Raw genomic sequence first — 24,806 nt, 5'->3', positions numbered from 1 at the left:
TGTTTTAAAAGCTTGTAGCATGAACAAGGGACTTCAGGCTAGGGGCTGAAGCACTGCTAGGCCTGTTGGTGGCACACCAACAGGGTCACTGGCAACCCTCGTGTCTATATCTACGAAGCTTCTGGCTGAAATACAGCCCAACGAATTCTTTGCGCTGAAGAAATTTACTTCAAAGTAATGTTTTGGCTGTTCTAAGGTGGTTCATGTGAACTCGGGTAAACAGCACCACAAATCGGAGACACGAAAGGGGGACACCGCTGCTCCACGACCCCGCTGCCAGGCCGGTATTCTTCAGCATAGGGGTTTGCCCTAACTTCTAGAATTTTCTTCATAGCGCCACTTAGCCTGGTTTTATTTGTCTTCTGGGGGCTTAACCGGGCGCGCCGCTGAACATCGTATCCTGAAGCGATGCCAATGCCACACATGGCTCCGCCAACTCTGCCACAAGACCATCTGCAACCGCAGCTAATGCAGCAGTTGCGAAGAAATTTGAACAGACTTAGCGACGCTAATAGGGCCATTCGGCTCCAAGGGATCAATTCCATTCTCTTCACGTACACGGAGGAAGCTGCAAAACGAGCGCCGGAAGGTGGTAACGTTGTTACAGCGGATGTGAGGGACAAGGCAGCCTTAAACAAAAAGAACAATGCGAGTTGCTGCTTTGCTGAAGCATTTTTGTCCAATATATACTCATTAGTGGCTGGGCTATGCGCTGATGGGGAGTCTGAGTCTAGTCGAGAGGCTGCATTACAGCTCCTCCAGCTTGTAGTGAAAATGTTTCTGTCAAGGGAGGAAGTAATAGCAATATGCACGGGCATAAGGAGGTGTAGCATCAAAAATCAATTGAAGGGATTGGACTACACTGACTGCGCGGCGAGTGGAACCTGTTACAACACTAAAGATGGCAGGTGTCATAGCAGCAGCTCCGGACCTACTAACACAGAAGCGGCAAAACCATTAGTTCTAGTTTTATCAGATAGGCTTAAAGAAGCCTCAGGTCAAGCAGAAACGAGCGAAGAGCTACGTTTCACAGTCATGAAGTTCTTACAGGACCTGTTGGTAGACTATGCGACAGACCTTCCTGTGCCAGAGAGCAACGCGCAGAACCCTGAGCCACAAGAGCAACTAATCATGAAGAATTCAGATGGTTGGAACGCAACAGATTTCGCAGACAGTTTGCTGGCGGCAGTTGCGGGTGCTTTACGAGACCAAAGGCCGACCAATGCCGTCGAGGCTTGCAGGCTTCTAGCTGCAGTATGCCAGAAAGTACGAGCATCAGTACTTTTACAGGTGAGGCGCCACAATGAATGGCATGCTTTTCTTTACAATCGCTTTCTTCTCTTGTTGCTGCAGTGGTGTTCTGCTTTGACGCCAGCGGAGCAAGCCCTTGTCAACACGCCCGATATGCTGTTCTGTTAGCAACCTGCCTGCAGAGCAGCAAGCCGCTGCTGGAGCGGCTTCTCAGTTGCCTTGCCAGACCACAGAGGGCTGTGAGATGGGTACGGAGTAATGTAATGCGCATGTTCGAATCATGACAAACTTTTCAATCAGCAAGTTAAACGGGGAACTTCTTATGACTCCTTGGTCGAGAAGAACCTCACGACTAATCGTAGTTAGAGAAGATGCTGGCTACAAACATCGAAATAAGAACAATAACAAGGCAGCGAACGTCGCTTGAAGTGCTCGGAGAAAGCGTTGTGCTCATTAAGAGCGCCGTATGCTGGTGTGTCTGCCTCGCAGCAAGCAACCGAAGCCTATGATGCCTTGCTAGGAGCTATTTCATCCCCTGCAGCTGTAGCCGAGGATGCCGGTTCTCGTGCTGCGAGCCACATATGCTCAGCAGCTGCGGCAATTAGGCCCCTTTTGCTGCAGGAAGCAGCAGTACAGAATAAGTAGGCGTTGAACGTACTCGCTGTAGCGTTCGTAACAACCCTGAGGACGTGTCTGATTTGTGAGCACAGTTGCATACCACTGTTTCTGCACCTGCTATTGCAGGGTTCGAATGGGGCGAATGTTGAAGCGCCTGCTGCAGCAAATGTCTCCGCGGGTTTTACTGAGACCGAAAGTGCTGCCACAGCTGCTGCAACTTGTGTTGCTTTTGATGGGGGACACCAACCAAGAAGTGGCAGCAGAAGCTGAGAAAGCACTACTTGTGAGGCTGAACTTTCTTACTAGAGAATGTCTTCACTGGTCATCAGGAATTTTGAGAGGCCCAGTAGAAACCTTCGTATCCTTATACTACTGGGCACAATTTCAGGCATGTGGACGCTGCAGAGTGTTGCTCCTCGGTGCACCCTCCTATTTCGAAGGAGACAACAGAAACGGCAATGGAGACACAAGCAAAAGAAATCACTGCAGCAGAGTCTATGCAACGAACACCCAGAAACTTCCAGTAGCGATACAAACAGCAATGAAGACTCTTCAGAGGTGCACCTCTTCCGTTCACTCGCCTCACAGTGCACTGCACGTTCTGAATATTTGATTCCTCAATATAGAGAATTCTGCAGTGCTCGCAGAGTCTTTTGACAAAAGTTCTCATACTCTCCCTGCTGCTCGAATACTTTAGATAGGGCTTCTGATGTCCCCTACTGCCGTAGGAAGAGGACGACGAAGAGCCTTGCAATGCTTTAGGCCCGATATCAGCCGCCTCCGTTGCAGATGCTGGGACCCTTCTACGTGACGAAGCGGTGACGCAGCCTACAGAAATGGTGACGGAATTGGCTGGGCTACACTTGAAGGAGTTGATGGCTGATGTAGGCAATGCGATGCGTTTGCACGTGCTGCATGGGACGTTCGGTTGAGGGTCCTCACTCCGTACCTTTTCGCTTACTGGTGTTAATGTTGGTTGTTAGTTCAATTACCACTCGTTTGGAATTTCTCAGATATGTTTTGACTCATGCTCGTTTTGCAGCTGCTACCGCGCCTAACAAGCTGGTCAGCCAATGAGCGACTTGCCTCCTTGAGGTCTCTTGCTGCTCTACTGCCTATAAGCGGCTTTCAGTTGCTGCAGGAGCTGCCACACATGCTTCTGCAGCTTTATGGAACCTGCGTTGCAGCCGAAGGGAAACTTTCACTTGGCCAACAGGGGCGACAGCAGCAGCAGGAACAGTGCTCTCCCCTGCTGCTGCTTGTACAGCACGCCGTACTGAGGGAGCTCAGAAACCAAGACTCAGACGTGTCAAGCGGCAACCACACAACAGAAGAGTGGCACCGTGGAGGTCTGCAAGAGCTGGGAGCTTGCAGCTCTCTTTGTTGCTCGCTTGAAGCGGTCGAGCTTGTTCTGCAGTGCACAGGGAAGGTGGCGCTGCTGGTCCCACCTTGCTGTTGGCTGCCTATAATTGCTACTCATTTGGGCCTACAACAAGACGTACAAGTGTACATAAGCAGAAAACAAGATGCACTGACTGCTGCAACAATGGATATTGTGGCAGACCAACGAGCCACCAGGCCGCTTGATGAGATGCAAGCTGAAAAAGCGTTTCTAGGAAGATTTGATGGAGGTTATAAGTACGTAGTGGATACAGTTTTACATTCAGAAAAGCGGCTACGCGGGAAACAGAAGCTGACAAAGCCAGCTGCTTCTGGAACCTCGTCCGTGTGTTCGTTCGAAGCAAGGAAACAGGCTCTGCTACTGCTAGCACGCCTCCTGCGGGGGTTAAAGCCACATTATATGCAGCAGAATCAGCCGCGACAGAATCACCAGGGAGATGCGACAAGCGCTTTCTGCGGGGTGTACGGACTATGCAAAGAAGAAGTTTGGCTGCTGGTGCGGGTCATAGAGCACGTGCAAGGCACCAAGAGCGGCAAAGCTCCTAACAGAGCAGCAGCAACAACAGCAGTGGATGATGACAGTGACAAAGTAACGCCCTTCTTAGCTGCTCCTCTGCTGCAGCTGCTACGCGCAGCAGGAAGTCTCTGCCAGCTAGAGGCCAGAAATCTGTTCGCAGCAGCTTTGCTGCAGCAGATCGACCCTCGGAGTAACCAGGAAATTGCGAAAGCTGTGGTATAGCGCCTTTCCCACTCCAGGATCTTCTTTCAAGGACACAACAGCATCAGTCTTAGTGTCGAGATAAAACTGCGATTTTAACGTGTAGTATCCTTTGCCGAGTGCACCGTGAATGTAACTCTTCATTCTATGAGGCACTATAGTGCTCATGTCACACTGTGGCGTTTCTTGGCAGGTGGCACGAGTCTGCCAGTGTACTGGCAAAAGACCCCTGGCCCTGTATCTTGAATTCCTTGACGAGTTCGCGCGGAACGAATTGGAAAGTGACAGTGCCAACTGCAAATGTGGTGATCATGCTATTGCTATAGCAGATTCTGGTGACGATTTGCAAACTCCTTGGACTGCCAGTGATCCACGGAGGCTGCTGTTGCTTCGCGCACTTCATGGGGCTCAGGAAGCAGCAGATGCTGAACAGACATCGTTTAGCTCTACATGCTTCAAAGTAGAACGCCTAGTCAAGGTACGAGAGTGACGATGCATACGACGTCTATGGCATTCTCTTCACCGAGGCACTTTGCTTTATCGAGACGACAGCTTGATCTATGCTTTCAAGCTGCTGATGTAGATACTAAGATCTATGCTTTCACGCTGTTGATGTAGATACTACGGAGACAAAGCAATATTCAGGAAGCAACAGCTGCAGTGCGAGGCGACGTCCTCCTAGCCTGCCTAGCGCTGTTTTCTCTCCCGTTCTTCATACCGCATGCACGGTAAGCTGCTTTCAGCTGCCCTGGCCTGAGAAGCTCTTTTGCCTTTGGCTTCACTTAACTCATCGTGTAATTCCATGCCAAGCGTGCGTTTCTTCAGGCCGTACGGGAGCTGGGTACTTGAGCATGTCCTTGTTCCAAATCTCCGCTGGCGGCCCGGGGAAGCCAATGCGAAGCTGCGGAAGGTAGATGCGCACACAAATATTCAGTAGCAGAACCAATCACATACCTGTGTCAATGGCTGGGACAAATGCACACACAGGGCTGGTTGTGGTATGGTAAGTTGCTCAGGTAGCTTTGCTATGCGTTTCACGAATAATCCCTACTCTCTCAGCAGAAACTACACCTGATATATCCGAAGCTCACAGGAATGGTGACAGAACAATAAAGAAATTAGAAGACGGGTATCTCAGTGAAGTTGAAGCTGTTGATGGAGCTCAAAGGCAGAACGGACAATCTAATGAAAGCACACAGCAGAATAATGCAGCTTCACAAGAACTACCTCACGTTAGGCAAGTCATGGCGGCAGTGTCTCTGCTTTCGCCCTTGTTGGTCTCTTGTATGGATGATGACTGGAATGCTGACGTACGCTCGGTTGCAGTTGGTGTAGTGCGTCAGTTGTTCTTGGACCTCCACGTGAGTTTGCTCAGTTTCGACTTAAATCGCTCAAGTCGCTTACCCCCCTTTTTACATTGTTGAGAACACTATCTCTGAAAACGCCATCTTCTAATGCTGTGACCGCAAGCCTTTAAGAATTCACACAGCGACTGCTCTTTTGCATTACACCACTAAACTACGACTGATCATATTTTTTGTTGTTGTGCAGGGGGACAAGGAACAACACGAGGCTCTGCGACAACTCGCGTCAACTATTGCAAATCCTCTGCAGCAGCGGCTTGATGATGCTCGTGACGACGTTCGCCTTGCTGCTGCCACTGCTTTAGAGGCATTATTAGAACAGCGCCCCTTCCTCATTCATAGGTCTAGCGCCATCGAAATTTGCCGGCGCCTATGCATCTGCTTAGATGACCGGAGTGCAGCTCTAGCAAGTGCAGCAGAAGCAGCTCTTTTAGCGGGCGCGGAAGAGCTGGAACCTCTTCTTCTAGAGGTAAGCAGTGGCGTTTTCGTGAGTTTTCAGACAAGTTTATCGTATTGGAAAACGTGAAAAATGCTAATTCTGCAGGCAGCTTCTTGAGGAAGTCTAACACGCCTCTGGTTGAATTGCGTCGGCCGTCACGCTTGAGATAGTTTCTTAAGCTTAATTATGCCACCTTTTGCAGGAGATACAAACAGCGGAATCCAGCTGTCTCTATCCCGAAAGATATAAAGCGCTTGGCCGGAAGTTGTTGAAGCTGCAGCAACTTCAGCACCATCCAGCTGATCGTCAGCCCTTAGCTGCCTAAACCTACCAGGCAGAACTGTGCACTACTGTGCAGGAAGCCGAATCAGTGGCTGGAGATCAGCCTTCAGTAAGAGTTGCTTACACATTCAGTTTTGCTCTACGGAGAGACACTCACATTTGCAAAAAAGGCTCAATTACTGCTCGAATTGAGTTCGAACATTGGCCTCACCACATGAAGGTCTCATGAGAAGAATGTGCCGAATTAACATGGCGTATAAGAGCTGGAGCCCGGTGTCTAAGGAAAAGCATGAAGTGAGTATTTCAGAACAGTATCTCTCCTTCAAGTTCGAAGCCTCGTGATGGTGATATCCCGGTGTGGAGTGAATCTGTAGAGCGAAAATAGTGCTATCTCTATCTGTCCCCGATTTCTCCAACTTGCCGCCATGTAGAGCTCAAAACTGAACAAGTAAATATAACGAGTCTTCCAAAGAGGAAACTCTTGGTCCATAGTGTGCTGGAACCTGCCGGGATGCCAATGTGATTAAGTAGAGCTAGCTCTCTGGAGGTATCCTAAAAAAACCTCTTTAGAAAAACGCACAGCTGCTTGGCAAGCCTAAGTAAGGCATTCATCGCCGAAAGGAGCCACTGATATCAATGACTCTGCGGAGAAACTAGTGGTCAGCTTCTCAAGCGCTTCTGTCCCGTGCATCGCTCGTAGACACACGGATGAGTGAGTCTACAACTGTTATTTTCTTCTCTGCACACGTAAAGCCTCATTCCGCTATTGTCTTCTTGAATCACATCCTCGATATAGCGTGACTCCAAACTAGATAACGCTTCGACTCACTTGCTTCTCCTCATGCATAATTTCCAGTTCGGTTGCAAGCTGCCCTTAGATGACGTTTAGCAATCTGTGCATTCGCATGGGTTATCTGACTTGTTTATATGAATTATTTGTGCCCAAAATGATGCAGTGTCTTCTTAACACGTACACAAGCTCGCCATCTACTACCATTAGGTTTCCGCTTTGCTCTCTTACCCAGGCTGCTTGAGAGTGCTACGGTAGAGGTGAATCTTTCAGCGTAGCAGGCACAGGTGTTGAAATTGATGTGAATGAAACAAGCATGCAGTATAAGAGGTTCCTGCTTTCCTAGAGAACCCTTAAAATATTACTACTTGGCGCAAAGTTGCTACTCGCCACAAACGTATGATGGTAACTCCAGGCACTAATAGTGCAGGTTAGGCAAATTCTCCGCTTCTGCCTGTCAGGCTTTCGGTCTAAAAATGGCCCTGCCTTATGCATCTTTGCAGATAGTTCTTGGCATATGGCAGTGGCTAAACCATAAAAAATAGTACAGGAAGGCGTTGCTCAAGGCCGACTACGCATTCAGCGTACGTTAGCAATTGCTGAGAGTTGAGGGGTGACAATGCATGTGGCATGAGCCTGGCAGCCTTTTTGAGTAAACGGTATTAAGCAAATTGGGTTAAGGCTCCATCTGAAGCACATGGCGAGCGAAGAAGTCGCCTGTTAAACTGCCCCGAGAACAAAGTGCTGAGAGTGATGGGAAACCTGTCAGAACCTGCAAGCGCAACTCAGTACTGAGCACTCTTGCAGTACATATTTGCGTATATTTGATACTCTCTAAGCAACACTTGTGCGCGTTAACGCCGCTGAACAACAACTATGGAGAATGCCAAACCTTTGAAAGTTGCAGCTGAGCGCCAACGTAGAGGCGTACCTCTAGGCAGTGACTCAACTCATCTTCCGTCATAGCTTCCCCTTTCTGCATGGATACAGATTAAAAGAAAGTTGACAAGTTTAATTAAGGTTAAACGATAGGCACATGCCTTAAGCATGAGTAGATGGGGATACTGATGCCTTCTTACCGTCAGGAGAAGCTTTGTCAAGGCTTCCGGTGACATTTCTTCTCCATCTCGTCCTCTGCTGATCTGCTTGAACGCGGTGACTACATCAGAGTACTGAAACGATTGAGAAGCCCGTTGGTTGAGGTACAGTTCAAGGAAGCGCTCAAATGAAATTCCGTCGGACTCTGTAGCTTCTCTGTTACTATCCGTTGAATGTGCGTTTGCAGATAGACGGTGCATGACTCCCACTGTACCTCGGCACTCGCTGAAAATATTATTAAGCTCCAGCTGTGTGGGCGCTTCACCCAGGGCACAGAGAAGGTTTGGGAGCTCGCCGATCGGCACTGTACCTCCAAGTCGTCTGCTGCGTGTTGTGTGTTCACCTTGGCTGCGTAGCTGAGAGTAGTAAAATAGTTCCTTGGCTGCACGATAGAAATTACCCTGAATGATAGAGCGCAGCCAGAGAGTTGCTGGGGCCTGAGTTGTGAGTACTAAGCACCTGCGGTGACTTGTAGTAATGCGAGACTTCGTTTAGTCAGCTCCATGAAAAGGTAGAGCAAGGCATATCCCATCAAACGAGAGCTCACAGTGCGTCCTCCAGGAAAACGCTCCAGGATTGATTCCTGTCCAGGCGGTCCTGTGGGAGCAGCACACGCTCTCACTGAAACTGGAGGGGGAAAACGGGAACTGTAACTGCTTGACGCTACAGTCCTTTCGGGCATTACCTCGTTGAAATGCTCTATCTACTGCTAAGTGATTTACACTCCACTGGAGGACCGTGAAGTCGCTGCCTCCACAAGTAAAAACGGTGGTGCATCCACCGCGTGGAGGAGACGCGGCTAAAGCTACGATTTGCCCCGCATGCGCCGCCACACAGACACTCTTGAATGGGTTGCTGCAAGCACGCAAGAGGCATGAAATGGCTACTTTTAATTTTCACGAGGTACTGAGCCCGGTGCATCGTAAAAAGTCGCAGTCTGAACAAGCAGAAACTCTTGAGAACATCAAGGATTACCCAGGAAATGTACACCCAAACTGACCCGTCCAGTGGCAGCTGGTGGATGCCTAGCAGTTGCTCCTTGCACGCACCCAGAAGAACTGGACTGTGAATAGCAGCCATAAGCTAGTCCGACGTTTTATCTTTTAGCCCCAAAGTGAAAGTTCTGGTTACCTAGCTTTTGGTTACCAAGAAGCTAAAAAACCTTCTTTGGCAAGAGCAACTTTATAGCAAGAAGAATACTGCTGGTTGGTTTACCCAAATCGGCTTCTTGTTCCTGCACTTTGGGTCCAATCTTGCATCAGAGCCAACCTCAGGACGCCCCCGTTCCCCATTGCAACAGAGGCAGTCTAAACATCAGCATTAGCAGCCGAACGCCCCCACTTGATGGCGAGTCTACCTCTCAAACACTGCCTTGAATATGCTTGTCAAACATTTTTTCGGAGATAATATCAACCATATGTGGCTGCCTCTGGAGCGGCTTCCCTACCTTCACGCAAGCCATAGAGTTTGCGCTCCACACTGTCGCCTTGGCTTCCGTTGAATAAACAAGGACCTCGGTATCCGTTTCTCCAGACTGAGTAGCCACAAGACGTCACAACCTCTAACAAATCAGGGGAAAAATTGTTAGCTAGGAATGGTGGTAGGCAGTGGGCTCAAGGTATTCATGTGCAGGCTGCGCCTTCTTTAAGAACCGTGGTTTTCTCACAGGAGAAGGCAGTGCCAAACAGCCAGCAGGAAAAGCGCGCTGTTGAACTACACAGGACCAACGTTTTAGGAGACCTAAAGGCATGAGCCGCATGATTCTTATTTCTAGTGACGCGCAAAGGCAAAAACAACACTGACACTATCGGTGTGCAGCTACAGACAGGAATCCAGGAACCGTGTTACGCATATTCTTTGCACTGGTAGCCGTCTAGAGATTTTTATCAAGCTCTTTGGAAGAAGAACTCGTTATAGACGTCACCTGTGTGCTCAAATGAATTCGGAACATCATATTCGATAAGAACGCGGTCTTCGCCAACGCTAAAAAGGCGCGGATAGCCCTGACTGTAAAGGTGAGGAGATGCCGTCGGAAGAGGCTGTTGGGCTGGCCGCGATGTGAAAGACTGCACTCCACCCACAAGAGCGGCTGTTGTTGGCCCGCCGGCAGCCGGCTGTTGAATCTGCATGACTGTAGGCTCTCCTTGGGCATGTGCGAAAGAAAGGCCGCAGATCCTTCGATAGTGTGAGCAATGCTTCCCTGAAATGGCAGTGCTGCAGGTCTCAAACGGTTTTTACATTTGCCGACAAAGCTGTTCTGCATCAGATACTTCTCTGTTGCGCGCATAACCCAGGCATCGAAGCCACAAATTATGATGGAAGAGGCTTCATCTTGCTAGCACCAGTGCTTGATAAAAATTGCTCTGTGAAAAAGGTAGCTGCGAGCAGCTATATTGTTAAGTAGCCTGTAAGTGGGACTTATTAACGAAATCACTTGTAGCTGCGAACTAGGGGACTACGTATGCGGTGACCTGCAAATGTCCACTCCTCGGGATACTGCGGATTTCCCATGCGGCAGTCGTAACTGTACAGACAAAGCCACCACGGGAAGTAATGAAAGTGACAAAGTGGGATTGTCCTTCGCAATCTGTAATTCGCTGAAAATTGCAAGCTCCGGCGAATAGCTCATTCGGCTTACCGAAACAGGCAAACGATATTGTCCGCATAGGCAACAGCGAGATGAGCCGAATCTTCACTAAATGTACACTGTACCGAAACAAAAAAAGCACCAGACGCTTTTGTGCCAATTGTTTCGGATGCGCCGTAAACGTACAAGACATCTCTTCAATATCGAAAAAAAAGCGAGTTGAGAAAACAGCTTACATGCGTGACTGCTTCACGGCTTTCCCTTGTGTTAAATAATTCAACAATCCAGTGTTTCGCTCCGCCAAAACCTTGTGAAGACCCATTCAGGTCTTCTGGAATTTTAAATTCACAGATCTTCAAGGTTCCATTGCTGAAACCAATGGCCAAAAAAGTTCCATTAGGGCTAAATGCTGCCGCCTGCTCATGTAAGCCACGACAAAACTGTAACTCTTTGAAGTGTTAGCATTCTTGGACTTCAGGGAATACCGAAGACAAAAACTGCAGATTAAATGGAGCTGCTCTCCGAACCACAGGAATGACCATAGTATAAACTGACAGTTGGAGATAATCTGTCAAACCAAACGTTGCCGAGCACTGCATGGTTGCCAGTATTCCAGAGCCTCATAAAACCTGAGAGTAGCATCCTTGGAGAACACTCGTCGAAGTATACAAGCTTAGTATACAGTGTGCACTGCTGTGTACACTGAGGATTGAGCCTGAGGGTTGTGACATGCGGCAGCATGATACCAGGGCCTATTTTTGTGAGAGGAGAGTACTTTACCTGTGAGTCCAGCTACAGCGAGGATTGGCTTAAAAGGGTGGAATACTAGCGCAGTGGGTGCAGCGTCAAGCCCCTCAAATACAGTAATGACCCTGAGAAAGAACAGGAGCCAGCAAATGAACCGGAGTGGAGTATAATAATGCTGGTATTGAGCTATGTGGGAATAAAACAAACGAAAACGTTGCTTATGAGGCTACTGGCTTTTCTCACGCTTCCTTCAAACATTGCTCATCTTCCCGGGAAAGGCCGGCAGGGATTATTTCTAGGATTCTTGCTTTTGACGTTGAAACAACAAAAGGTGGTAGGCGTTTCGCATCGTCCATCCACTCGTGCGAAAGTTTTGCTGAATTCTTTGAGGGGGTAGCCTGACCTTCTAAGTGTGGGAATGCTGAGCCTATATACATGGAGAGGAGCAGATACTTAGTTTATTGCCTCTAAAAGGTGGTTCTATTTTATACTGAAAAGCTATGCGCGTGTAGGAATCTGAGGAAAGCAAGAGACAAAGCCCAAATACAAATACACTCAGACGGATGCACGCAGTACGGCTTCCAGTTAGTACTGTGCTCGCGTACTGTTATTTGATGCCGCAGTGCCCATGAAGGATACACACTTTATTTGTCCCTGAGAAGCCAGTTAAAATTGCCAACTCGCTTCAAAAGGTGAAAATATTTCCGAGATTTGAACGATGAGCAAATAGTCCATTGAAAAAAAGTTCCACGGTTTTGTGCGCGGCGAGCTGTTCTTTGACTGGACTCACAGCATCCAGATCTTCGAAGCACCTGACAAGTCGAAGCTGCACGTCATAGAAACTGAACAGAACGTCACAATGCACACTCCCCATGAGGAGCGAGATTTGTTCTTGTTCTGGCAGCAAATAATCTGGAAACCAATGAGTCCTTTGTTGGAATGCACTGTGCTCCTTACGTTTTGGCTTTGGCCTACCAAACTGTTCCATCAGCGAAGCCTGCAACGATTAAACGGTCTTGAACTGTTTGTAAGCAAGTGACGCATGAGTCTCGCAACCTAAGGATTGACACTGCCCGGCGCTCATCAGGCCTGCTAAGCCTGCGACAAACGGCACAGATGCACATCACCCAACGCTAATATTCAACTGCATGGGATAGTGTGGTGGGGAGCCAGCGCATCTTTTAAATTCATGGCGAAGCAACAGAGAAACAGTTTGTCTTCTCTCCCACCACAAAAATGTAACCGCTGGTCACTAGGCCTTCTGCAGCGCAGAAGCCCTCAGTCTTAGATGCATACCCGTCAAGAATAAGACTCAGGTTCCACATTACCACGTCCCCATCCGTTGTGCCTGCGGGCTCCACATAGCCATAAAGGCATATGTAGAGTCGCTATCGGGATTTAAAGCCTGCATTCACAGCCTTACGTGCTTGATGCTTAGAAGCGGTTTGGCATATCACAACCATTTCTTCAAGAAAGGAAGATACACACCAGAGAGAGCCTTCGTAGAGCGTGGAACAAAGGCAGACGTCGTTATATCTCCAATTTTCTGTTTAAACGTTCTCGACTGAAGCGCGGGGGAATAGAAGTGGAAAGATACGTCCTCGCAGTGCCAATACCAAAACAAAACACGGCGCCTCCCGCTGGTCAGTAACTCGTTCACATCCCATGGATTAAAACGAATTTCGTGCTGCGCATTCGCAGAGTAAAGGCGGTCACTGAGAAGCAAATATGACGTTCTGTGCAGCTTCGTGGACCTGTATACAAAACTTTGTCCAACGAAGCTAACAAGTACTTACTTGGATATCTGGGGTGGCGATAACCGCAACTCTCAACGGCGCATTCCTAAAAATCACCCGAATGTAATGACACATTTAACTTATTTTTTCCATAGAGGGCATAAAACAACAGGTGCTACATAGCAAAGAACAGTCAAATGAATGTGGGGCTTGCCCAGAATCCCTCCAATTCCAAATAGCTACTCCCTGGTAGATGTCAGCTTCAAGACTGTTCTCATTCTCTTGAGGAGCGTCGGAAGTTTCTGTAGCCTTCAGGGCGTCCTGAATTGTTGAATCTTCGTAATTAGATGCCTCCTGAGAAGGTGCTCTTCCGATGATGTATGCTTCGGGGATAAGCGCCGACAGCGTAACGATAAGCTTTGCATCGGGCGTGAAATCAACTGATACAACCCCTAGAACCGGAAAATACAGTGTGCACGATTCAGGTGCTTGCAGCTTCAGGAAATAAGACTTAGGCACTTCTATTCTTCGTAGCTTTTTAGGCATTTGGAAATGTGATTCTACACGTTTTCAGCAGACTCAGTGTGTAAAAATGGTGTCGAAGGCGAACCCATTGGGTGAGGATTCGTGTATACTTTTACGCGTCTTGCTTCCGTTCTGTTCCATACAATGAGCAAGCTGTTCTGAAGAGCATCAAGAAAAGGGATACTTCTAGCACGTAGCGACGATTCGCTGAACCCAAAAGTTACTAGCAAGATATACAGCACTCGCAAAAATTCGGCCCCCTTGCCAATCGCTGACTGACCAACACCGAAGCCGAGTGAAATCTAGACGGCTGGCTCACGGTACCTGTCCCGTATCTGCAGTTGCAATCCACTCTTTGTCTTCTGAGATGGCAACACCTGATATGTGGTTGATGTGGCCTCGCAGAAGCACTTGCCTCTCGGCTTTGGTTTTCAGTCCCTCTTCATTGTACATATGAATTACACCAGTATTGGATGCAGGGAAAAAAATTGCTTTCTCCGAGTTCGGGCCTCTTGAAAGACTGTGCACGCCATTTCGAATGCCCTTGTCGAAGCCGAAAGCCCATTCGAGCTTCTGAAATCCCTCACACAAAGCCGAATGGCACTCATGCAGTTCTCTGAAATCGGGAACTCAAGTGCCGCACGGAGCATTCAAAAGGAAAGCTTACTATGGGAGTGTTGGTTTCACTGGCGCTTTCGGTGCAATGCAGAACCGCTGCACTGTGTGGGCTGCCTTCTTCCCTTGCTGGATCTTCTTGACTTTGCTTCCTAGACTCCTGGTGTTCGGATGTGGTGCCCTTACGGGCATCTGAAGATTCAGTGATCATTGTAATTGTTGTGCCCTAGAAATCCCTTCTATGAAAACACAGGGAAAATTCACACTGAAATGCCTATCCCATGTTAATGCAGTGAAGAAACGGCAATATGAACCATAGGCTGAGAAAGGCAAGCTGATCTCGAAAATATCAAACCTAACACGTGGAACTGAAAAATGTCAGTGGCCCTCATCGTCCGACCAGCTCAGTTAGCCGTTAGATTTCCATGCAACTACGAAGTCTTTGAGATGGAACATAGCTTTACCGATAATACTGTTGGGTTATAATCTATATGACCAAGCAGGTTCTTGAGTTGTGCTAGAATGCCGGCCTCGGGTGGAAAAAGGCGAACACACTATGGAGTGTTATTACACGGTGAAATCCGGCGGCAGATCGGGCAGCAGCGGGTTCAGCTTAACGGTTGCCGCATGAGGTGCCGCGCAAAATGGAGGACAAGAAACTGGTAAAAATTAACGTGGCATCTTGCTACATGTAGATGCCGCCTCGACAGGCTGCAACGCTACCCGAAGGGCCTAGGCCACTGCGGATTCAGCAGAATGAAGAAACGCCAGACTAAAGAAACCTCCTGAATGAGTTTCGATATTCTTGAAGTGGAGAGCAACGTTTTAACGGTTATTTCAAGTGCATATACTCCGGACGGCCAGCTGATGCGCTCCTATGCCTCAGCCATTTCTGCTCGGTTACATAGCGGTTCCATCTGCATTTTTCCACATTGATGGAAATCTGTTAGTTCGTCTGAAAAGCAACGGCACCGGTTAGGTCAATCCCACATAAGAGCTAATGACAGCAAGACAAGGCCTTTCGGCCGCAGCCCCAGTAACAGAGGCGCTCAGACCACCACCAATTGATTGTTCCCCTGAACAGGAGCTTCTATTGAAGGAAGGATATCTTTCTTGCTCCACAGAAAAATGCTGAATTTTTGAGGAGTGATTTCATTGGGATGCGATGAGCAGCAGAACCAATATTACCGAGTAACGCATTGCTTTTCACTTCTTTCCGGGTCACTTGCAGCTTTCTTAGATCACAAGTGTCTGCTGAAAGTAAAGATCCCTAAGCGACACCGCCACTATTTGCTTGCAGAAAACAATTTTTCTTAATCTTTTCCTTGTTTGTATTGCTCCAATACTCCAACAAGCAACCGTCAAGGAGAACACCGGCTCGAGTCTGCAGCTACGGGCTACTTGCCTGGCCGCTGCTCGAACAAACTGGAAAAACACGGACCTCCGTTGCCTTCTGATCGTTTCGTCCCGGATTTGTATTCATAAGCACGATGAATGATAATCCGCGTGATTCGGTGGAAGTGGATGAACGGGCGGATTCCGAAGAAAACCCGCAGAAATCTCCTACAGATGATGACCCCCAAAATGATTCTTATCCATCCGCGGCTCAAGAATATGGCGATAGACTCGAAAGTGACTCAAGAGTTTCCAATGGGCCTCCTGCATCGAAGGGAAACACGCCATCTGTCGTCCCACCTCTCGTGGGATTGCCCACGACAGAAAGAACTGTGGACATGGAGAAGGAGGGAGTCAAACTACCAACTTATCATTTAGATGATCTCTTTGAATGGGAAAGGATGAAATGCGAGACACCGTATTACTTGCAGGGTGAGAACGTGACGGGAACCAGTTGCTTTTGCTCTGCCAACGCGTCCAGCTCCCAATTAATCCATGATTAGGTATTATGGCGTACGCTGTCGTTTTCTTGCAAAATTTCACCTTTTAAAGCTTTGAATTTGACTGTTACTGCCTAGGAGATGATTCCTTCGAAACCCCGGAGAAGCAGGCAGAGCGCCAAGCTTTGAAAGTCCATCCAGAAGTGGTGGCTGCTCTCGAGGAAACATGGAGCTACTTCGCCAAGGATAGCCAAGATCACGTTACCAAAGAAGAGTACGCTCGGGTACGAAATTCTAAAGTAGGGTCGTTGAGTGCTGAGTTGCGCTAGCCAGCAAATCGTCTATGCATTGACCGTGGAGTCTTGCCATTGGTTTGCTCTACATTGTCAGATTTGAAGTCTACGATGCCGAAATTGCCTAGAAAAGATACATAGACTTCACGCCAATTAGGTTTTGTTCTCTATTAGAGGCTGCAGCCAATTCATTAGTTTACCAAAACAAGTTCCCTCTTACGTTGTCCGCTTCAAGGTCCTAATTCGCATCTGCCTCGTCCTTGTACCTGAGCTGCGAGGCCGCCAAGTGGTAGAATTGATAGAGGAAGAATGGCGGCAGGACTCCAAGGGAAAAGACTGGATTGATCATTCTGAATTCTTTGAATCCTTCTTCCAGCTGGCAGATGTGTGGACCCCCCGTATAGACGGCTCTGCTTACGCAGACTTCCTCAGGAAGCTTTTCCGGCGGATAACTATCAAGAAAGGCCGCATGAAAACCGATGCCCGGCTTACAAAAATTAAGCCGAAGATTATCGTCAAGGTTCTTAATAAAGATTTGAAGGTCGGGTGGCATGTTTCTTCCACCGTTAGACGGGACCTTCTTTGCAACATCAACAGATTACCATCAGTTGTAGTTTAGCCGTGGTTGCACGAGCAAATGCCCAGCGCATTAAAATTATGAAATATGCCTCTAGGAATTTGCGTGCAGGCACCGGATGGTGAAGTACAAGACCAAGCGGACGCCCAACGGGTGGATCTAATTGTTAGTTCGGAAAGTGACGGCAGGTGTGTCGCTGAATGGAGCAAAGCGGAACACAAGGCCGTTGAGGCAATGGTGTCTGCTCACATGAGCGGCGAAAAGAACTATCTTGATACACTTGAGCTGCGCGAGGAAGTTGTTCATGACTGTATGGAAATCTCGCAAAAGGAGCCAGTATCTACAGAATGGGCGGATTTCTCAAACATAGCGCCATTGGGTGCAGCATCGAGGGCCTTTCTTGAGAGCGTCTTTTCAAAGTCCATGGCTGCAGTTTTACAAAGGCAGCAACAAATATCTCAGCAAGACGAGCCCTCCGTCGACGCTGGCGATACGTCGCAGGAGCCTGGCGAGCAGGAGGCGACAGACAACACCGCCATGGAGCCGCAGGCGCCTCACACAGTCGCTCGTCGGCACTTTGCAGATTACCAGAGTAAAAGCGACCTTCCCGTTAGAATATCTGGAGTTTCGGAAGAGGAACTGAGGCCGTTTAAGTCCATAGGGCTGCCGGTCCAGATGGAGGGCATGCCGAAACTAATTCGCCTCAAGGGAGCACCTCCCTTGCTTTTAAATAAGCAAATAGCTGAACAGGAGAGGCTGAAGGATCAGACCGGGGCCAAGCCTGCGGACACAGAGGAAGAAGAGCAGAATATTTACCAGCTTGAGGACTCTGAAGTCGCACTGCTTCAAGATCTGAAAGCAGTCGAGGGCGATGAGATGGATTTGGAGGAGCTCAAGAAGGCCTTGTTGTCTAGCGAAGAAGAGATGCCACCTCAACCATTGCCCCCTCCAGAACCTGAGCCAGAGCCTCGCGCTGAGCTGAAAGCCGAGCCTCAAGTGGAGGTAGTGAGAGAGCCAGAGCCAGAGGAAGGTGCAACCAAAGAGGCGCAAGATGCAGGCGCCCCCGAAGGATCCGAGGGACAAGCGGTGGCAGTCACAGATGAAGAGCAAGAAGCATCAGTGGAAGAATCTGTTGAGGAGATTAATGATGAAGAACCCTATTCACAAAATGAAGACACAGCGATGCCTCAGTCTGTGCCTATGCACCGCCCGCCGACTTTCAAGTCACGTGTCTTTCACAGTCTCTGTGAAGAGTCGCTACGACAAACAAGGGCAAAGTTGTTCCGAAGGTCTATCATCATTAAGGGAGTGGGTTCCGTTGCTGTAAGAAGTCGTTCTGACTTCAAAAATTTACCTGTAGCTCGAAATTCCAATGGAGACAACTTCGGTGCGTAAGTACGTGAGAGCTGTACATGATAATGGATAACATGTTAGCCCTGTGATTCGCCTCTAAGCCGTCTTAAGAAAAAATAGTGCCCCCTGAATCCGAAGTCGGGTGAGCGCATCGATCCAGTGACTGAATCTTTAGGGCCAGTGACTGAATCTTTAGGTGCCAGGCCATTCGCGCAATTTTACAATTGTTGACTGGATGTGTTTAGAAATCGACTATGAAAGCGATAAGGAGTTCAACTTTGAAGAAACATCTTTACCAATGGAGTTCGACCAGGAGGTGGACCGTGAGAATTTGTTTCGCTTTCGAGCGACCCATTAAACTGTTTGTTGCACTCCTGTAATTCGGAACCAGGCAGCTCAGCCTTGCTGAAAAATCCTAGGTACCTCTCCTATGGGCCTGCAGCACTTATCAGCGAAGAACCTGTGGATGAAGACCCCTGGCCTAAGGCTTACCTCCAGTCCGAGAAGGCGCCGCAGGAGCATACGATAATGGTGACCGACGAAGACGAGGTAGCCTTCGCTCAAGAACCTCGCCAGGCAATCCTTATTGTTGGCCCCAATGGTCCTGGTGGGTCCGGATTTAAAATTCCACACTTGAAAAACACTTAAAACGCTTAGATGCCCCATACATTCCCCATATTAAGAAAACTTGTTCCTGCACACCCATCATTGAGTTGGTGTATCTTTGATCTTGCGGTGGTAGAGAAGAGCCGAGTGGCGTACAAACTTGCCACAAATTTGGGGCTGGAGTGGTTACAAGCCGAGTACCTCCTGTCGGCTCTCTGCAAAATAAGGCGCTCCTTACTGACACCGTTAGCGAGGCGGTAGGCTTCGACTGAACTGAATGCAAATGTGTTCGAAGGAAAAGAGAGATAAAACAGGGTCAGATACAGCAGCCCAGCGTACACGCAGAAAGATAAAATTACGGGCTGGGCTGTTGAGGCCCACACACTTAAAAACTTAAATTGAGACGCTTAAGGCGTCTTTGTAATTTTGGTCCCAGGTTGACTCGCATGATGCGTCGGGGGTCTCGTGTTCCAGTGCTGGAGGCGCTACTGCTTGCACTAGAGTTTATGGCGAGCAAACGTTCGCGAACAGCTGGGTATGTGCTGGAGTTGCCCAACGGCGACAAGCAGGTGAGCATGCCGGAGATTGCTTTCTGGATGTGCAAAAGCGGTGGAAGTCGTGCCCAAGCAGAAATACTGCAAAACACAAAATTCGCCCCCTTAGATAATTCCTCTTACATAATCTCTGTCAGATGAGTGCTTCTGATGCGTAAGACGTGCCGTGCCGTTGCAGCAGCCGTGTGCATGCGTGCTTAGCTTTCCAGTGTAATCTAATGCGAGGAAACAATGTACTTTGTGGCTTCACGCGGGGTGTCAGGAAATCAATGCTTTCCTGAGGCACCTTTGGGACTTGAGTGGGCGAAGAAGGCTCAACTGGCCAGAGTTGCTTCTACGTCACGCTCGCATATGCGAACAGCGAAAAAGGCGTCGTAGGGAAGAAAGGCGTCGAGCAATTCTTGAGAAAAAAAACACCGAAAAAAGGGAAGGGGAGAATGCAGAAGTCCCTGCCGTACCTGGAGTAGCAGAGGGCCTCGAAAGCGAGCGAGATAATGAAATCAGGCAACTCGTCAATGAAACAGTAGGGGGTGTCATTGCTGTGTCCGGAGGCCCCTCAATTTCTGAGCCGGAACAGATAGCTGCACTCGCTGGTTTGGCTGTTGCCAAGCGAGGAGATCGTGTCGGCACTGACGAAAATGGCCGGGGTACGGATGCAGTCACGGCAATTCGAGTAGTATCTGAGCAGCAAGAGACTTGCGAAACTTGAAATGGGGTTGCTTGTGGTCTAAGCAGTTAGGTGAATTCCCTTAGCAGTGAGGATTTTCTTTTGCTGTGCACGATGTGCTGAGCTGTGCTTCTTTTTCGCAGGACCTGTCAGTAAAACATCTCCAGAACTCGAAATTGGGAAGCAAGAGAGTAGCTCTACAGGACAAACTGTTCAAATTCCCGGGGCAAACGAGAGCAGCGAGGCTCAAGACACTGTAAAGAGGGGCGGCAGCGCAGAAAAGCGTGAAAAAAATGTGGAACCGTTCCAGCGCTCATTGCCTGATGATGCTCAGGGAGAGGAGAAAAACGATAGAGGGAAAAGGGGCAGGAAGGCTGAAAGGTGGCAAGCTGCAATTGAGAGTGCTGAGACCTTGCATGAAATCGAATTCTTGACGGCAGAAGAAGCTGAGACAACGGAAAAGCCTGAACCCTTGGAAGAGGCTGCATCTGTGCCGGCAGCATCTGCTCCGAAATCCGACACGGAGGCACACGAAAGATCGCAGTTTCAGTCTCAGGATGAGGCAGACAATAACGCAGCAGCTGTTGTCACAGAAGTAGGCGAAGAGCTCAAGCCAGCCGGCGATTCCGCAGGCCCTGAGGCTGATGGCAGCCTCAAGTTGACTTCGTCTTCTGACAAGGATTCCCATGCTTCAGAAAGGAGAATATCTGCAGGACGTAGCTCCAGTGAAGGAGAGCTAAATGAGGATGTAGCAGCGCCTTCTTCGGCTGATCCAGTTTCCGGTCCACGTGAAAATGCCGCCACAGATGAACCTGCAGTTAACAGCAGCAGCAGCAGCAGTGACGCGCTGAATGACCGTGGCCCTGCCACAGATGGTGCTGAGGATGAGGCAACAGAAAAATCATCTCAGTTGTCAGATGTTGAAGCGGAGCCGTGGCTGGTTGAAGATGGGGGCTCTGAACTTTCGTCTTCAGACTCGTCAAATTCAGACGCGGAGGTGGACGCACTGTACCGTCTGGCAGCTGCAGACCCGTCTCAACCCCAGCCAAACCCCTTAATGGATGCTTTTCCTGGCCGTGCCGTGTTCCTCCAAATCGACACCAAAGAAGGTGCCCGAACGCTCATGTCAGTAACATTCTGCGTGCAATGCCTATTATAATGGTTTGGCGATGTGAGCACTGAATAACCCAAAACCGCCAAAAAGATGGACTTAGAGAGCCATTCATAAGCTTCTCTTGAGATTTTGGCCCTTCGTCCCGCGGCAGCGCTTGAGTGAACCTTGAGCAGGGTCTTTATCCCCGCAGACATTGATGAACCGCATCAAGCGTCTTTTTGAACTTCTCGGTTGCTGTTCTGCTCAGGGTGGACACAACAAGCGGAGCGGTAATCGATGAGTTCCGCACAGATACGGGTGAGAGACGTGTAGCGGCTCGAACGTGCAGCACCCTCATGCATTGACTGCTGCCATTTTCCCTTGGCATCTTTCTAGTGATTAAACTACATATCCCGCCAAAGCGATGGGTTGCTGCGTTCGCACAGGCGACAGCGGAGGCTCCGGTGACCTAACAGGTGACTGCTAAGACTTTAGGAAGCAATTTTGTGACATGCTGACATGCTCACGATGTGGCAGGAAAAATAGCTGAAATGCAGCTACAAGCTGTTCCTTTCGGTGAGGGCGTGTGTTTTGCATAACAGAAGGGACTGGGGACAGTGAAAATGCTGAAGAATTACTGTTCAGCATGGATGCTGACCTTCTCGAGGTAACTCTTCTCACCACATGAGCGCTCGTGGGAACCACTACAGATGCCTCTTCCGTCAATGCATGTGGGACAATTCCCAGTACCTGCTGAAAAAATTCATGGGCACGCAATTTCCATCGGCCGCACCATTTTTGGTTCGAGACCGCACTACTGACAGTCGTCCGCAGGTAGATTGTCCTGCCTTGTGCCTTTTGACTTTCATGTGCCTTTTCACATTATCCAGGAGCTAAAGAAGGCGCTTCCGCCTAACTTGAGCGCTTCTTCGTCGTTTGAAGAGGACCTGGCCCGTCTGGCCGAATACCGTAATCAGGGCTTATTATCTCAGCGACTGCTTCTGCAGCACCTGTTGCAGACACTGGGACCCAACCGCGTGGTGTTTTATCCTACAGAAGGTAAGTTCCCCTGTAACATGGCTTCTTCTGTCTACCACTGCAGTGATGCCGGAGCCAGTTTGCAGCCGCCAGGTCAATCACTGCATGTCTCGAATCTCTGCGCAAACCGACATAATAGTAAAGGATGTGCTGTTTGTACTGAGCACAAATTATGCCAGGCAACTGAATCATATTCGGTACAAGCTTCAGGCTTTCTGCGAATATACAACTGCAAACATGGCTATCCTATGGTTGTGGTCCGGATGCTTCAGAGCAGGAGCAAGAAGAAGGTACCTCTCTGGAGAGCCAAGTAGTCATGGCTGGGCCTCGCCTTGCGGCGGCGCTGGAATTTTTGTCAGTAAGGCCTGTCGGTGAAGTTGCCGCAGTTGTGCCCGGCGCGGCTGAGGTGCAGGACCTGAGTGAGCTGCTGATTCGAGAAGAAACAGCCACAGAGCAAGCAGATGAGTTAGGAGATGACACAGAGGTGTCGCCTGAAGGGCAAGAGGGCGAAGCTGAAGGTGGAGACGAAGGCGGAGCCGAGGAGCAGACGGACACCAATAGTGAAGATCGCGACGACGGCTCTTCGGGAACTGATACCCAGCCAGATGGTTCTGCAACGCTTACAGTGCCCCCAAGTAAATACCGTATGGCGGACGACCTGTGGGGAGAGTCTCTGTTGGAGCTTCTAGAGTTACAGAGTGGCTCAACGGCTGCGGGCGACGCAGCAGCCTCTGAAAGCACTTCATCAGCTCCGGAGACCGATGAAGAAGAGACAGAAGAGATAGAACAACAAACAACGTCTGCTTCTGAAGAATTGTCGCAGGCCATGAACCAATTGCTACAAAGGAGATGGACTGCTTGGGGACCGTACTGCCCTGTCAGCCTAAAGGAGGAAGGAAAGGTTTTGGAGGGACAGAAGCAATTCGCCGTAGAGTTCGCCGGAAAGCTTTTTCTGATGGCAGATGAAGAAAAGCTCAACAAATTTATAAAAGACCCCAAGAAATATGTTGATGCTCCACCGTCACTGCCGCGCACCACCAATATTTACCTCTTTGGGCCTTCTTACGCTGGAGCTGCAAAACAGGCTCGACTTCTCAGCCGCACCTATGGATTGATCGCTTTGGATGTGGGAAAGGAGATTGCTGAGGGGCATCGCAGAAAAGAAGAGGAAAAACAGCGACAACTGGAGGAGGAGGAAAGACGCAAAGCCGAACAGCTGCTTCAGGAGGAGCTGAAAAAGCAGCAGCTGAGGGAAGAAGAGGAAAGACGACTCATGCTTGCAGAGGATGACCCTGAGAGGCTGGCTGCTGCCTTCACAGGAGGCCTTGAAGGAGGATCTGAGCCTGGTAATTCGCCCGCGGCTGAAGGCAGTGCTCAAGGGTCGGCTGGCATCACCCAGCTGTCCCCATCGACCGGCAGCTCAGGCTCCAACTCGGGGAGGGCCAATACTGCCAATCTGATGGACTCAAACAGAGAACAAGTACAAACAGAGCCCGCAGATGCGACGACAGAACAGAACGACGGCACTAAAGAAGTGCCGTTCATGACCACTGATGAAGAAGAGGATCTTTTAAAGAAGGGACAAGCATTAGGTAAGCGCAGAAACGTTGAAACGCATATACAGCAACACTGCATCATGTTTCCAATTAACTAGAACGAAGACACTTTTGAGCTCTTGACAGGCAATGACACCGTCGTCAGACTTATCCTCCAAACCGTCGGCATGGAGGAGAATCTGCAACGAGCCGACGCCCTCGAGAAGCATCAAGCAGAAATGGAGGCCTACAAAGCGGTGCGTCTTGGTTCATGGCATATCTGCAGATGCATGCAGCAGAGTTCTCTTCTTTTTCGCGCACTTTTTTCGGGATTGCCTGCCACAGATATTTGTTGCTTATCTGGTCCGTATCTGTGCCAACTCAAGTTTTTCGGGGCACGAGTGCGCATGCTGCAGAGAAATCCCCTGTGGAGTGTTGCAGAAATATGGACCGCAGCCCACAGCTGAAGCAGAAGAAGATGACAGAGATGAATATAATGAGGAAGAGGGGAGTGGCTCAGTAGCTAGTGACAAAAGGAGTCCGAAAGACAGCAAAGAGGTTCCGCCGCCTCCCCCGGTAGCCCCTCCGGAACTACTTAAGCTGAAAACAGGCATTGTTCTTGTGCACCAGCCCCCAACGCAAGATTTTTTACGAAAGCTGGCAAAATTGGGAATTCAGTTTGAACACATCGTCCATTTAACCAACAACCCAGAAGACATAGAGGAGGCAGAGGCTGCAGGGGCTACTGAGTTTGCTTTCACGGACTCGGAAATTGTCTTTGAAGAGGATATCGAGAAGCCAGAGATGGAACCTAACGAGAAGGAACAAGAGAAAGAAATAGATGGGGCGCTTGTCCTTGACTTAGACGTTAAGCCCAGTACGCTGCCACTCCTGCCTATCTAAGCATGTCGAAGTGCAGGCGGGGAACTTCGCCTGCTGAATGTGAAAAATGAATTCATTCTTCCACGGCGCTAAATTTGGAAGCTAGTGCGAAAGCAGCAGACAATGTGGCAGCTGCGCATTAGCTCATCTTACCTGCCGCAGCACTTTTTGGTACCCTGCACTTGTGGCTTGCAGCGAAAAT

At 49.2% G+C, this 24,806-nt stretch overlaps 4 protein-coding genes across 4 annotated transcripts; 3 read left to right on the top strand and 1 right to left on the bottom strand.

Annotated features, from left to right (window-relative positions):
* Positions 1-408: 408 nt before the first annotated feature.
* On the top strand, positions 409-2,801 carry ENH_00047900 (hypothetical protein, conserved; the record flags this gene model as incomplete). The annotated part of the gene is made up of 4 exons (XM_013581055.1): positions 409-1,290; positions 1,741-1,892; positions 1,996-2,152; positions 2,598-2,801. 4 exons carry the CDS (start codon positions 409-411, stop codon positions 2,799-2,801), a joined length of 1,395 nt encoding a protein of 464 aa, XP_013436509.1.
* A 95-nt stretch (positions 2,802-2,896) lies between these two features.
* ENH_00047890 (hypothetical protein, conserved) lies at positions 2,897-6,116 on the top strand (the record flags this gene model as incomplete). Its single annotated transcript, XM_013581054.1, has 7 exons — positions 2,897-4,003; positions 4,182-4,466; positions 4,607-4,716; positions 4,814-4,898; positions 5,005-5,349; positions 5,540-5,821; positions 5,994-6,116. 7 exons carry the CDS (start codon positions 2,897-2,899, stop codon positions 6,114-6,116), a joined length of 2,337 nt encoding a protein of 778 aa, XP_013436508.1.
* Positions 6,117-9,172: 3,056 nt separating this feature from the next.
* On the bottom strand, positions 9,173-14,382 carry ENH_00047880 (hypothetical protein, conserved; the record flags this gene model as incomplete). Its single annotated transcript, XM_013581053.1, has 12 exons — positions 9,173-9,268; positions 9,409-9,495; positions 9,886-10,235; positions 10,433-10,485; positions 10,600-10,667; positions 12,086-12,137; positions 12,271-12,393; positions 12,592-12,643; positions 13,092-13,137; positions 13,275-13,471; positions 13,934-14,129; positions 14,224-14,382. 12 exons carry the CDS (start codon positions 14,380-14,382, stop codon positions 9,173-9,175), a joined length of 1,479 nt encoding a protein of 492 aa, XP_013436507.1.
* A 1,279-nt stretch (positions 14,383-15,661) lies between these two features.
* ENH_00047870 (apical membrane antigen, putative) lies at positions 15,662-23,841 on the top strand (the record flags this gene model as incomplete). The annotated part of the gene is made up of 15 exons (XM_013581052.1): positions 15,662-15,998; positions 16,145-16,290; positions 16,535-16,840; positions 16,988-18,263; positions 18,475-18,552; positions 18,672-18,836; positions 18,972-19,092; positions 19,272-19,404; positions 19,652-20,036; positions 20,200-21,181; positions 21,418-21,467; positions 21,596-21,625; positions 21,752-21,816; positions 22,040-22,208; positions 22,460-23,841. The coding sequence occupies 15 exons, from the start codon at positions 15,662-15,664 to the stop codon at positions 23,839-23,841; spliced, it is 5,625 nt and encodes a 1,874-aa protein (XP_013436506.1).
* Between the last annotated feature and the right edge of the window lie 965 nt (positions 23,842-24,806).

The sequence above is a fragment of the Eimeria necatrix genome, genomic scaffold (assembly GCF_000499385.1).
Source record: "Eimeria necatrix Houghton genomic scaffold, Enh_scaff36, whole genome shotgun sequence".
In the NCBI taxonomy this organism is placed as follows: domain Eukaryota; phylum Apicomplexa; class Conoidasida; order Eucoccidiorida; family Eimeriidae; genus Eimeria; species Eimeria necatrix.
Note: the sequence above shows the minus strand (reverse complement) of the source record. Positions and strands in the feature narration are given on the sequence as shown.